This window comes from Haplochromis burtoni, unplaced genomic scaffold (assembly GCF_018398535.1).
Source record: "Haplochromis burtoni strain Fernald_Lab_line unplaced genomic scaffold, NCSU_Asbu1 Contig_24, whole genome shotgun sequence".
Taxonomy (NCBI): Eukaryota; Metazoa; Chordata; class Actinopteri; order Cichliformes; family Cichlidae; genus Haplochromis; species Haplochromis burtoni.
The window spans coordinates 1,787,503-1,802,474 of record NW_024582385.1 but is presented as its reverse complement, the minus strand read 5'-3'; the positions used below and the strand labels follow the sequence as shown (position 1 = coordinate 1,802,474).

At 41.0% G+C, this 14,972-nt stretch overlaps 1 protein-coding gene across 2 annotated transcripts in view; it reads left to right on the top strand.

The window, feature by feature from the left end:
* The window catches only part of uvrag (UV radiation resistance associated gene), a 103,775-nt gene that overhangs the window by 7,150 nt on the left and 81,653 nt on the right, over window positions 1–14,972 (top strand). For both annotated transcript variants that reach the window (XM_005926785.3, XM_042218834.1), the window contains exons 2-7: window positions 867–984; window positions 1,344–1,378; window positions 2,502–2,663; window positions 4,443–4,517; window positions 4,644–4,729; window positions 14,148–14,253. In XM_005926785.3, coding sequence (XP_005926847.1) covers window positions 867–984; window positions 1,344–1,378; window positions 2,502–2,663; window positions 4,443–4,517; window positions 4,644–4,729; window positions 14,148–14,253 — 582 coding nt within the window. The remainder of the gene's footprint in view (window positions 1–866; window positions 985–1,343; window positions 1,379–2,501; window positions 2,664–4,442; window positions 4,518–4,643; window positions 4,730–14,147; window positions 14,254–14,972) is intronic.

Here is a 14,972-nt window from a genome sequence, read left to right as displayed (position 1 = left end):
GTGACCACCTAGTCACCCAGATTACAAGCCACGTGTCACCATCAGACTTGTATGGTCGTTTTATAACATGCGGTCAACTTTGCAGTGCTCTTCTGTTCGAGCGAAGTCTGAGAGGACTCTGATGTTTGAGCTGTTTTGAATAATTTTGCTGTCTTATTTTTGTTTTCCATGTGGTCCATGTTTCCGGTTGAGAAATGTACATTATAAAATTAATAAGGAGAGGGTTAAAAGTCCCCTGGAGAACAATCATTTGTTTGTTTTTGAAGTCGTTAATCTTTTGGGAAATCCCATGACTTAGATTTGTCCTCGCTATGGCTGCAGGAAGGAGGTGGGCCGGCCATTCAAGGGAAAGGTTAGACTGTAGGATGTGCCGTCCAGAGGGGCCGATGGCGCGATATGGCAGCCTCGCTTCTGTCATTCTGCCCCCGGACAGCTGTGGCTACAACTGTAGCTGCCTCCACCAGTGTGTGGATGAATAGTGCAATTGTAAAGCGCTTTGAGGGTCTTGAAAAGAGATCTAAAAGATTTCCCAGGAATCTTTTAGATCAAGACATGAGATTTTTAGTAGATTGAAACTGTTCACTAACAAAGTCCTTGACTTCAAACAATCCAGTCTTAAAGTGTTGCTGGATTGATTGAAAAAGTAACTGATGACTGACATAATGTTACAATGAAGATGAGTAACGCCTCCATTACTTATGCTGCCTCTGTGCATGAGAAAGGACGGCTATTTTAAGCTGTTTTATATGTGGGATAGATTTGACCAATCACATGAGCCAAATTAAGCTGGTTACAGAACTCTGTTATCAATAATCATCACTATTTCTCATTGTCTCTCTCCCTCTCTATTTCCTCCTGGCAAACAGAGACGGTTGCGTCATCTTCGGAGCATCGCAGCCAGAAACATTGTCAACAGGAATGGCTCTCCACTGCTGGACACGTACTTCACCCTCCACCTTTGTATAGGAGACCGCATTTCTAGAGGTCGGTGTTAACGTCCTCTCACACACTACTGATCATGTTTATCTTGTACAATTTTTTTTTTTTTTTTTTTTTTTTTTTTTTTTTATCAAGAGGCTTTTAAATAAAGTTAAATGGGCAGTGCACATATTTATATTTATTTTGTACTTGCAGCAAGTTGTAGTTTAGTATCTCAGGCAAATGCATTTGAAAGTGGCACTAACACTGTACCGTTCCTCTGATTTTGGAACATGCAGTCAGTGCAAAATTTGTATGTGATAGATTTGTGTAACTGGTGTCCAGCTGAGCTTCAGCAAAACATGTTCAGGGTTTAGTTCCTCCTGTTTATTGTGCATTAATCAACATTCTTTCATGTTTCTTAGATTTTTACAAGAGTGAAGTCATACGAGACTCACTGGTGAGTAAACTAACCCTCAGACGCTTCCTCTCCGCGTCCTGGGATAGGTCCAGTATGTTGTCATTTCCTGTAGCCTGCTGTTGGAGAATGTACTCATTACGAGCAGTGAAGCAGTGCTGTATTTTATGAATGCTAAGCTTGGCATTTATCTGATCCCTTCTTGCCATTCACACATGTAGCCAGCTCTTGTTTAACATGATTTGCTGAATAAAATATCAGGCGTGTGTCGGCATGAATAAAATTTGATCCGTGTTTCTCTTAAACAGCTTTTTCTTTTGGCCTGCATGCATCATTAAGCTGTGCAAATGACCGTGCTGTGTCGTATTACCACGTCGTTGTTGTTTTGTTTTTTTAAATTTCCACTTTTATTTGTGATGCAGACACAGCTATGCACAAAACTACAGACGTAGCCAATTACAATTACTGTTTGGGCTTGCTGCCGAGCCATGAGCTGACCTAAGCTGCTTTCCAGGCGTACTCGTCAGTGCCTTCAGCAGCCACAGTGTAATGCACTTCAGGAGTCATGACTCCTGTCGTCTCCCAGCACAACTTCCTCCTGTTTTATTTAACATCTGTGCTGGCGTTCTCGGCTATTCCATCTCCTTCCTGTCATCGCTCATATAAGGAACTGTTTCCTGTTGCTCTTCCTGTTTTCATTCCCCTCTGCTTCTAATGCTAGTTCTTATCTTCACCTGTGGATTGTACTTCTGCTTTTGGCCTTCCTCTCCTGCCTGTCCATGAAAGTTACCCAGGGAAAAAGAGATTTTTCTGTATGATGAAGGGAAATGGTACATAGTTAAATGATGTAAATGACTCCAGTTCTGTGCCGCTGAACCAGCGGTCATGCTGTCGTTCTGAACGTTCAGGGACAGACTACAAACAGAAATGGGGATCAGACTTTAAGGTTAATGCAGAACAGGATGATTCAGTTACTCTGCAGTGGTTAAGGATCACTGTATGGATTTAAGAGGTAACATAAATTTTGCTCTCAGATTTTTATTTCAAACTCTTGAACCTATCCTCCCATTTAAAAAAAAAAAAAAAACAAAGTCAGAAAGTAGAAAAGATTTAAGATGTGACTGCTGTTCCTTTTGAAATGTGTGTGTTTGTGGATCTTTGTTAGAATCCAACTTGGCGGAGCCTGGACTTTGGCATGCTCCCAGACCTTCTGGACACCTCAGTGTCTTGCTTTGTGGTGAGAATCTGGGGAGGGCAGAAGGAACAGTACCAGCTCCTCATCGAATGGAAGGTTAATTTGGACGGCCTCAGATACACGGGGCAGCAGGTCAGCAAACACACCCAAGAGCAACAAAGTAGCAACACAATATGTAATTTTTCCTGAGGCTTTCTGTGTGGCTTTTGAAAAAGTGAATTGTTATCGCAAAAATCTAATAGTACAGTTTTGATCTTTACAAAGGATTTGTTGGATATGATCTGACACATGTGCTAAATGTTGAATAGCTGAATGTGTAATTAAATCCTTCTAAGAGCGCGATGCATGCATTTCCGTTCTGTCCATGCGGTTTATGTTACTTCATGACATATCAGTAGTTATGAGCAGGGCTGTTGCTGTGCTCTTAGCAAGTTTATGTGTAAAATGATCACTTGGACTCGGCTGCACAGTTCTGTGTATGAAATATTTTTCATCTGCTTGGAATTTATACAAGTGGATGAATCTAGTTCAAAGGTAGCAAGGCTGAGGTGATGCTCACTGCTGTGAGCGAGTGAATGTGGGGTGAGCCATATTTGGAGTTGAACATTTAACTCTGGATCTGCGTTTGAGTTTTAATTTCTAAATATTTGAACATGAAAACTAAGTAGTTCACTAAATGGAAATCTTTCTGTCAATTTAAAGGGGCCTTATATGCAGTGCTTAACAAACTGATTGTTGGTGTAAGATTTATGGCACAGCTGGCCTGAATGAACCGTTTTAGTATTTACAAAATAATTTTTTTAATGTTTCTGTCATTTAAATTGGCATTTATGAGCAAACTCTTTAATCAAAATGATATTTCTAATGCTAAAATATAGTTACTATTGTTATAAAATAATTTTCAAATTTACTGTTTAAGAAAAGAAACATGTATTTATTTTTTATTAAGATGCCGAGTTACAGTGATTTATTTCCATTTTTAAAAAATCATCAAAGAAGTCCAGTGTGATTGGGTGTAACAGTAAATGAATTCAGTTTATTTGCTTAATAAATAACAACATGATTTTAGTTTAAACTTTCTAAAATATGCTCAATATTTTTCTCTATGTGGTCTAATAAGTTTAAGTACTGCATGCACATTATTAAAGGTGAATAACTGCAGTAGAAACAAACTGTGGTTAGAAATACAAGTCCCCAAACATTAAACTTTCTAAATTACTTTCAGTCATATAGAATAAATTTATTGGTGCCTATTTTACTGTAATGTCATCTAGTCGCTAACATTAGGTAAAATGATTATTGTGACTGTCTGCCGTTGCGTCAGTTCACTCTTTTATTCGGTTACACCAAATGTTCTTTCACTCAGAGTTAAATCATCTAAAAATGCACCGAGCGTATATACGTTACATTACATGATTGTAAATAACTTCCATCAGTGTAACAAATGCTTAGTGCTTTATATTTTGACAGTAATCAAAGAAAATTGCAATTCTCTTCCTCATCGTCTTCAATACAATTCTCTTTTCCCGTGCATGCCACATATATGTCAGTGGTAGGGAAACAACCAGTGATTATGTAGCAGGCTGCTCATTAGTGTAATGCGCCACATGCTGCATTGATTCAGTAGTAATATGAAATGTCTGCATGTGAAAATGTGATTTAGAGCTTCAGAATCTAGCTGTCTGTTTGGCTCTTTGCGTGAAGAGTTTGGCCCGTTCAAAGCCTTCATCAAAATAGTAAATGCAGTTCAAATGCTGATGAAGAACTCGATGTTATTCCAATTTATTCAAATCCAGACTGCATTGGAAGTTGGTAAACAGCACAGTCTCATGCACATCCAGATGCAGCCGTCCTTTGTTCTGAGACTCTGTCCCCGTACAATCAGCCTTTTCTGCCCTGCTTTGTCCACAGATTCGATCCAGAAATCCAAATGAGATCATATTTGGATTGAATGATGGCTATTATGCAGCTGACTTTGATCAGAAGGTATGTCCTTTCGCCTGTTTTCTAAAGCTTCTTGCATGACAATAGAATACCAAGTTCAAATCTTGTTAGCATCGTTTCGACGTTGTTTGGCTTCTGCGCTGAAACTCAGACATGTGGCTGTTTCAGGATCAGTCGGAGCGTAAGAAAAACAGCCTGCTTCAGGTTGACCAGAGTTCAGTCAGGAACTCGTACAGCGTTTTTTCTCTGCTCAGGTAAGATTCAAGCTGTGCAGCATTGTCGCATGTCATATTCATTTTATGGAGCTGGCCTTAAATCAAATGTAGTGAATCACTTTTTATGGGGAGCATCTTCTGCTGACAAATAGAGCCATTCAGTTTTATTTATACAGCACTGAATCACAACAGCAGTCGTCTCAAGGCGCTTTATATTGTAAGGTTGACCCCACAATAATACATACAGAGAAAAACCCAACAATCATATGACCCCTATGAGCAGCACTTTGGTGACAGTGGGAAGGAAAAACCTCTTGTAACAGGAAGAAACCTCCAGCAGAACCAGGCTCAGGGAGGGGCGGGGCCTTCTTCTTCTTCTTCTTCGTCTTCGTCTTCTTCTTCTTCCTTTTATTAAATAGGTCTTTCTTGCTTTTATCATAAATATTTTCAATACATTTCCTGTGTTTTACTTTCCTTTTGTAGGTTTTACTTGGGTATTTGCTGTCCAGCAGATGGTGCCAGAGGAACAGTTTTATTTTAGAGTCGTTGTGAGGGAAGCTCTGCAACTTGGTAGTAACTCATACATCCCAGAGTGAACACTGTTGGTCTCAGACAAAATAAAACTATTGAATTACAGATTTTAATCACCTTTTCATTAGGTCTGTGGCAGTCTTGTGGTTGTGGGGTACTTGAGGATATGGAGTGTAAAAAGGATTGCAATGCATTTTTACGCCACAGGATGGAGACAAAAATTTGCTGAGTAAGTTGCTAGTTGTTGGGAGAAACCCTGGTTCAGTAATTAGGAACTTGAGACATAAGGGCCGGCTGCATCTGTTGACAAACAGGCTTGTTGTTCTGCATGTATATTTAAATGTGGTAGAACGTAAACAGCACTTACAGAATCACCAGGGCTTCCCCGAGGGGAAACCCTCTGTTTACCGATCGTGTAATTACCCCCAGTTTTGTCTAAATAAATATATATTTGGAAAGTTTCAAGTTAGATGTTTCCAAAATAAGATAACGGTCCTGTCATTAGGTGCATTATGAAGGCTTGCACTAAGATTTTCCTCCTTTAAGAATTAAATAAGGGGCCATAAATGCGTCACAGGCCTTTGCAATGTCAAGTAAATGGAGTTATGCCAAAGCTGTCTGAACTTTAACAGTCTAGAAGTGGTCATGGTTTATGGTTATATGAGTGGAGACCATCGCCTCTCCAGCAGCTTGAAGGAGAAAAAGCCCAGTTTGAATCATAACTTTTATGACCTCTGCTCTGGCTTCTTCTATTATCGTAGCCTTCGTCTCCATCCTCTTCTTTCTATCCACACCACATGGGATCTGTGGGGTTTACCACACTTAGGTTTGTTTATTTGTTTAAGGAACCCCATTAGCTTCCACAACAGGGGTTGCTAGTCTTCCTGGGGCCCAAACCATCAAATACCATCGAATAAAATGTTACACAATGAATTGGATGCAAAATATCCACATAATTTGGCTCTTACATCCACAATAAGGTTTTACAATCTGAAAATATAAGCATGTAAATATTAAAAAATATAAAAAACACTCAAACAAAATACACAATTTCCATTACAAGTGACATTACCGTCTTACAATTTTTACAAATAAATTAAAAACTGCCTAAATAGGCTTTTAGGTGATTTTTAAAATTATGAATAGAAGCCAATTCTCTAATTGCATAAGGCGACTTATTCCACTGAAAAGATGCTTTAAATATAACAGAGTTTTTCAAAAAGTTACTTTTAACTCGAGGAGTCACTAAATTATGATTAGTTGAAAATCGTGTAGCTTGATTATGTATTTCATCTGGATGCTGCAACTGAGCATAAAAAAGTGTGGTGTGTTTACCAGTATTGCTTTCTTTAAAAATACAAGTAAGCCATAGTATAATTTAGCTTGTACAGAAAGCCAAGAAAGTTTACCGTGCATTTTATCAATACTTGTATAATATGAACACCTTAACACTAATCTGGCCGCCCTATTTTGGACTAACTGAAGTTCAGATCTGTCTTATTAGCTGCTGACCAAATGATTGAGCAGTACTCTAGATGAGATAATACTAGTGCATTAATGACACCTTTCATAATTGAAGAAGTAATATAAAAGGAGCATTTCCTAGCTATAGCTATGCCCTGCCCCATTTTCTTAATAACAGAGTTGATGTGCTGAGACCATGAAAGGTGGTGGTTTATGGTAACACCAAGTAATCTAGTCTGGGTGACCTGTTCTAATACCGATCCAGCTATGGAAAGATTTAGTTGTGGGCTGTTGACTAAGCGTCCTCTACTTCCTATTAACATGTCTTTGGATTTAAACATGTTTAAAATCACGTTGTTTTTACTTATCCAGTCAAACACGTTCAGCAAATCTAGTTGTAACACGCTTGTCAATTCAGAGTAGCTACTGGCTGAATAAAACATGGTGGAGTCATCAGCATACATTACAAGATGAGATTTATCCAGGACGTACGGCAAATCGTTTGTAAAGACTGAGTAGAGAAGTGGACCGAGGCAGCTGCCTTGGGGTAGACCACAGTTCATTTCACAGCCCTCCAAGAAATAACCGTTATAATAAACCTTTTGCCTTCTTCCAGACAAATAACTTTCCATCCAGCACAAAGCAGCTGGTGAAAACCCATAACATTTTAGTTTATCTATCAAAAGATCATGATTTATCAAATCAAATGCAGCACTAAAATCCAAAAATACCATCCCGGCCAAATTCCCATTATCTAGATATTTATACCCGTTATCTGTCATGTGACTGAGAGCTGAGCTGGTGGAATAACCAGGTTTGTAGGCATGTTGAAACTGAGCGAGTAACTGATTTTCTGTTAGGTAATGTTGAATTTGATCATAGACAATCCTCTCCATAATTTTACTTAGAACGGGGAGCAGACTAATAGATCTGCTATTGACACCATTAAAAACGTCATTCTTGTTTTTAGGGATGGGAATTATTTTCGATTCTTTCCACTGCAATGGAAATAAGCTGCATGCCAAAGATCTATTACATATGGGACATATAGGAAGGGACACAAACTTGCAGTTTGCTGTCTGTGTTATCAGAGCCGGAGGATGTATCGTCAGGAAGTGATATCAATAAGCGCTCTACCATCTCCACATTCACTGCCTCAAACTTAAATTGGCATTGCTTATTATTCACGATAACATCCTGTATAAGACGACGTGATAAGGTGGGATCGCCTCTGCTCATATTAGATTTTAAATTTGTTATTTTATTGCTGTAGTTATTCACAAAATAATTGTCCTTAGCTTTACTTATAAACGTTCCATCCGTGTAGATGTGAGACACCACCGGAGCAAGATCTCTACCCATTATATTATTTAAAACTTTCCACACCTTCTTGCTGTCCTTACTGGCCTCCTTGAGCTTAAGTTGATAATATTCTTTCTTCTTGTTCCTATTCAGTTTAGTTACTTGATTTCTTAACTCCCAATATCTTGCCCACTCTTGTGGGTTGATCCCTTCTATTTCCTCACACTGCTCTGTCTGCAGCTTCCACCTCTGTCAGTGTTTTTTTGGCTTGGTGCACTCACATGCACATGATTTATTATTATTACGTACTATAACATGACTCATCAGACATGGTGCACTATTGTAGTCCCCACCCCTAATGGCATATAAGCATGTATGCTTAGTTTCTGGAGCTGTTTGATGATGAAGTGAGATGAAGGGTGGTGTTCACCTTTGCTCATCTAACTCATGGGGAATACATGTATATATAAATGTATATAAATAAAAATGTCTTCAAACAGCAGTTGTGCATGTCCACTGCAAACACCCACAGTGTCGAGATCTGGCCCAGCTCTCTCCGGCTCTCCTTTCTGGCCCGGCGCAGCGTGTCTTTGTTAATGCTGTGTGTTAATGGAAATTGATGAGGGCGGCTTCACAGAGAGCTTGCTGATCTTGATAAATGGCGGTAATTTGTCAGCAGATTCATAGTGTGCTTTTTCGGCCTGGCTCCAGCACCTTTCGCTTGTGTGAGTAACATGTTGATGTGGGCTAGCCAACACAACACATCTCATATGGTGAGATGAAGAGGGAGCAAACAGATCATCAATCAGCAAACGCCTGTCTCTTTCAGTGAGGCTGTGATAGAGGGCAGGCCACATCCTACAAAGAGCAAGGCCCCTGTGTGGGTAGAAAAAAAATGTGACAGCTGTTCAACAAAGCCCCCCCTTTATGTAGAGACTATTAATAAAGGTTCAGACATTCTTTGACCCCCCAAGTATGCTTGTCTGTCCTGGCAGAGCTTGTAAGTGGAATAATTATTTGGTAGGACAGGGTGGAAGCTTGTAGCTTGGTTTTAATTTTGATATCACCAACTCATGATTCTAATTGTTTTGCAGTTTAAACTTGTGTCACACTGAAGTAGTGTGAAGTGAGAGTGTGCACGTCGTGGTCCCTGCTCTCTGAAACCAGTTTAAAGAGTCATGCACTTGTAAACCCTGCTGGCCTTATGATGATGTGACACATGGTAAACATGGTTCTTGGAGCAGAACTTTTCACAGGTTAGCATAATGTCTCAAACGCCCAAAGCCTAAAAGGGAGGCTTCTCTTCTTCTTGGTGGTCAGAGCCACATGTTGTCTCCTGACTTCCTTGCGTACGCTCGTACGTGGACTACATGTACGTACGGTGTGTGTCAACGGAAGCCGTGCACAGTGTTGCTGAACTCAATGGGGGGAGGGGCTCCGTGCCTTCAGAGACTGTTGAGGTGCTAATGCTTTCCTGCAGGCAGCCCCTGAGGTCAGCAAGCCTGCTGGTTGTTTCATTCCTCTGGAGCAACACGACCAATCGTTATTTCAGATATTCTGCATGTGTCATTTTGTTTCAGTTATTTACCTCCCTGCCTGTCCTCCGAAACACATCTTTCAGCCTGAGATTGCTTCCTCCAGAGGTCCATGTTTCCAGTTTGTCTGCTGTTCCTGACGCTGCCCATTACTCGTCCGATTTTCTCTCACTGTCTGCAGCGTTACAGCCCCTCTGGTGCGTGCCTAGCATTGCAGGCTTTTATCTCAGCTTGTTGACGTAAGGATTACTCCTTCCACATGTACAGTACTAAGCTATAGTCTCTCTTTCTGTTTCCTGGCTTCTTAAACAAAAGAGTGCAAGCTTTGACTAACAGCGTTCGGACGTTTTAAAAAAGAAAAAGGCTAATTACACCAGCCTAAGTGAGCATAACTAATAATTTGACACTTTGAGAGTAAGACCAGCGTAAGGAGCCTACACTTGTGACTCATCACGGCAATCCAGCCTTCCAGAGTTGTCTAAATGCTTGACCCCTTTTTGACCCTTTCAAGACTAAACATATCTTTCCTCGAGATCTCTCTGGCTTCCCTGCATCTTTGTTGTAGCTCGTGTAAACATGGCTTATAGCAACAGATCCCCACAAAAACACCAGCCCGGAGCAGGAGAAGCACATACACGGGCTCGCCAAAGAAACTTCTCAGCAGTAATCTTATCTTTCAGTCCATGTGGATGGAGACAATGGAGAGGTGATGTGAATAGCAAGTAGTTAAATGTGTTGACATTCTTTCGCTGTGAGATATAGGCAGCAGCGAGAAGAGTTGTTTGCTGTGATTTTCCTACGTTGTGTTCTCTGTATTGTCCCTGGCAGAGGTGTGTAGTGGGATCTTACCCTCCATTTGTTGTTTTCAATGGGTTAATTGGGCGGCCCTGTTCACCCTGTGCTGGTTGCTAGAAATGAATGCAGCACAGTCGTTAATCTGTGGGCTTGTTTCCTTTGATCCAGGATTGTTTGACAAATGCATTGGGTACACTTACATGGGATAAACAGGTGGAAGTCTGGGCAGGCCACACAGTGAGTACTCCTTTACAGTCAGTGTAAAGCAGAAAGAAATGTGTTTGTCACACCACAGAAACGTGTTATCAACCACCCAGCCAAACACCCAAATATTTTTAAAAATTACAAAGTGTGAGGAAAAAATAGGTGATTTAAAAAAATGTAAATTGTGAGAGAGAGAAAAGCCTGCTGAGAGGGTGCTGACTGACAGCTCTCACATAATCGACTGGATTCCCCCTGCAGGAGACTTTGAGGAGTTGCCCTCGGCGTAGATTTAATTGAACCACACAGGAAAGGAAACGAATCACAACATACATTTAGTCACTTTACATCTGTTTCTCCTTCTTGTGCCAGACTCCACTGTGGTCTCGTGTACCCAAAGGAAAGGAACCCTCTAGAGTCTGAGGTGTTGCTCTTGGGTTTTTTGCACGGTGTGACTATTTGTTGGCACATCCACTCCTGGGAAGACATTGTGTTAACATACACTCCCACACTCAAACTGCCAAAACCTCTGCTTTTATGGGAGTAGGCACACTTAATTATCAATTAACCGAGTGGATTTGATTAGCAGCCCCTTGCTACTTCTCTCCCCTCTTAATTCCAGCGGGAGCAGTAAGGGCGTACTACATTTTTCACAAACTGCTTCTGCGTAGTTTTTGTTAAATAAAGAATGACATGTTGTAAAATAATGTTGTTGTTCATCTGAGGTTGAATTTGTAATTTTAAGACCTATTTGTGCTCCGGTCAGTTTGTTTTAGTGTTTCCTGATGAACGAAACCTGAAAGAATCAAGAGCAGCTCTACTACTTGATATTGTAAGAAACTGAAAGATCGCCTGCACATACAAATGATAGAAAAGATTCAGCTAACTACAGCCACTGCATAGTGATGTCCTCTTTTCGAGTCGTCTGCCCGAGTAACGGAGCAGCACAAGGCCACCCTTGAAGTTCAGCTCTCACGTTCTTTCAGATGAGAAACGACATGTTCCCAGGTGCCTTCTTGTTTGCAAGCCAGATGACACATCTGTATTTGCTGATTCGTTCTCAGTCCTCATTTACAAAAGTGCAGATTCAGGACTACATCATGGCTGCAAATGTTTATTTCAATATAATCAGCAAAGGTAAATGAACAGAAAACAAAAGCTGCGTTGCACGGAGGCAGCCCCTCCCCTCCAGTTTCCTTCCTGTTATCAAAAAATACTTAGCATTTATTGAATTTATTCTGTAAACCTTTACCCAGAGTTTCCAACAGTGCCTTCTTTTTTATCAAAAAAATCTGGGTGCGAGTTTCATGCGACACCTCATCGTATCTAGAATCCAAGGAGCAGATGCTGTTTGTCCGATGTTTATCATTACGAAGGGTTGAGCGCAGAGCCTCAGTCATAACTTCCTGCGTGTCCACAGCAGAGTTGTCAGGCATGAAAACAATGGCCACATGAGCTGGTGTTTGCTGGACAGTTACTCGGATCTTAAAGAGACCCACTGAGAGCGTACAGCGTGAACACCCCCTGCCTCCCCTCTGCTGCAGTGATTGCTGTGCTTCAGACCGAGGCTCAGGGAGAGATAACGGAGCAGACATGCGTGAAAAGGAGAGAGGAGATAACAGCTCTCACCTGAGGGAACGCACTGCTATCACCTAAACAGATGAAGCTTTCAAAACAGATTCATCCTGATCTTTCAAAAGACTATCAACAACTCTTATCACTGTCACCTCAGACAGATTAAAAAAATCTAAGAGTGTGGTTCCCCTGCAGGACAGCTACTTACAGCTCTATCTACATCATTATAGAAGCGTTTTGGTTCTTGAAGAAGTATATTTTCATTACAAAAAGCCTCCCCGGTCTGAAATTATTATGCTTTATTCCTCATTTAGATGAAGAGACCTAGTGTCATTATTTCATGTGTAAGGCACTTGAACAGCATTTTCTATTTTTGTTTTCTTTTGTCTTTGAGCCAGAAGTTGCCTTATAAGGATAAAAGGTTGCAGTGCTGATTTATCAGCTAATACTAGCAAGCTGCATTACTCCATCGTGTGTGCGCAATACTCAGACACACCTAACAGCTGATAAGAACTTAAGTTACAGTCTATTAAAACACAAAAATTTCACTCACCAAGAATGAAGCCCAAACCTCTTGGATGGTCTGTCCCGCACATTAAGCCATAATATTATTTAGATAAAAACACCATAAAAGAGACCAGCAACACACCCACAGTGACACTCGGTGACTCAAAGTACTGGATGAGGCCTGGATGCTGATTGGTTCCAACTGCCTATCCTGGGATACCTACCGTTCTGTGCAGCCACGCCCCTAAGTCCATTTTCTAGGACAGAGTTGCACTAAAAGCTGCACAAGGAGGCAAAAACAGTTCTTGCTACCAGGCCGTAAAACAGCTTTTTGAGTTGGTTGTTGTAACATTAGTAACATTGTTGTAACATCAACTCCCTTTTTTTTTGGAATCAGCTTAGAGGCCAGCGATTGCTAACATGAGAGCTGACAATCGATGCACTGCTCTTGGTGCACAAATCAAATAAAGGGAGTTGATGAGCTCTTTGTTACAATATGTGACCCAAGTACTGGATCCCTACATCAAACCCAACCATGCTGGACGACTTCTAAGAGTGAGGCAAACCGTATGTAATTTCATTTTTAAGGGTCACTTTGTGTGCATGGAAATAGAACTGTAACCATTGTAGTCCAATCATAGCTTATGGCATATGAACGCCACTGACACATTTTGCATGAAGCAGATGATTTAACACCAGAGTGACAGTTGGATTGCTAGCTGCCAGTTCCCACCATGTGGGATTTTCGTCTGTTGATGAGTTGTTGAGTCCCAGGGGTTGTGCTGAGGGGGTTTTTGTCTATCTTTGTGCGACTTGACGAAAACATTCTCCGAAGCTAAATGCTTCTGTGATCGATGGTCTAAATAATGTGCTTGCTTGTCATTTGTATACTGATGTTGCTGTTTCCTATTTCAGTGATGACAGCGCCATGGAATTTGGACGTGGGCCTCCATCTTTGTGGTTTTAGTTAATTAGTGGGGCTGCTGAGGTTTCTCTCTGCTCTCTGGCACGCTTGGGTTCAGGTCTATTGGAGCCGTTTGATCTCAGGCGGTATTGTTTCCATTATTAGACAATATTAGTGATTAAACTTTTGCGGTCGTATTTCTGTACTTTAGAACTTGACCCGTCTGTTCTCGCTGCTCTTTTTTTATTATTAGGAATGTTCTCAATATTGTTTATGTCCTTATTTAATGGCAGAACTATTCAATAGCTTTTACAGTTTAAGAGACTCAACAATTGGTCTGGAACAATGAAGGTCAACCCAAGTCAGAAAAAGAAACGGGGAGGGATGACAAACACACTGCACAATGAGTCTTCCCCACATGGGGACGATCATTATTCTTATTGTGCCCTACAAACAGTCGGTGTAAACATCCAAGCTAAAAAGAATGATTTGCTGGTGTAATCATAACTGACTCTCAACTTTTAGCCAGCCCATCAATTTAATGGTCTCCTGGAAACTCAGTTTCAGCGCTGAGTTGTTCTTGTGGTCTGATGTGTGGTTAAGATGATGTGGATGATGACTTTGTGTTCTACTCCCTCGGCAGGCTTCACACAGCCCAGAGAGCCATCAAACAGACCCAAGTCACAGTGCAGAAGATCGGGAAGGAGATCGAGGAGAAGCTAAGGACGACGGCGGCCTGCACAGAGCGGGTGAGCATGGTCGCCCCTCGGCAACAAATTCCAGCTCATCAGCGACTGGTTTAGATGTTTTCAGTAGCTTGAAAGTTGGTGTGAAGTTTGTTTTCAGAGGAAGTACCATGTATAACACCACAACTGATGTGATCAGCGATAACGGAGTTTCTGGCCTCCACCAATAATAAACATCAGAATCGTGCTTGATACTTACAAGGATTTAAGAGCTTGTCTCACACAAAGCTCCAAATGTAATTGTAACGTAAAGAAATGTGAGAACTGAAAATCCATCGATTGTGATTGTTTTGATAGCTCAGCTCCTCAGTGATGATGCCTGCGCCAAAATGCCTTGTTTATGTTTCCACCTCCTGTAATGTGCTCAAATACGCTAAAGAAGCGTATTTAACATATTTGGAATTGTCAGGCGCACAGCTGTGAAAACGCAGTACCGATCCCAGGTCTGACATTGTGTTTACTGTAAAAATTCACTTCAAAAGCATCCCCTCTCTTCTGGTGTTATACAAGCCCAGAGGCAATGATACTTTAGCATTTTTGTCCCCCAGGTAGGCGGCACAAAAAAGCATTTTCACTCACCACGCACGGTACAATTGTGGACAACTGGGCTGCTTTTGTGTCCAGTCCAACTGGACTCTGAGAGTGCGTATGTGTGCTGGTAGAAGATTTAAGCGATCTGAATGTCTGCTTAGTGAGCCTCTTTTTTTTTTTTTTTTTTTTTT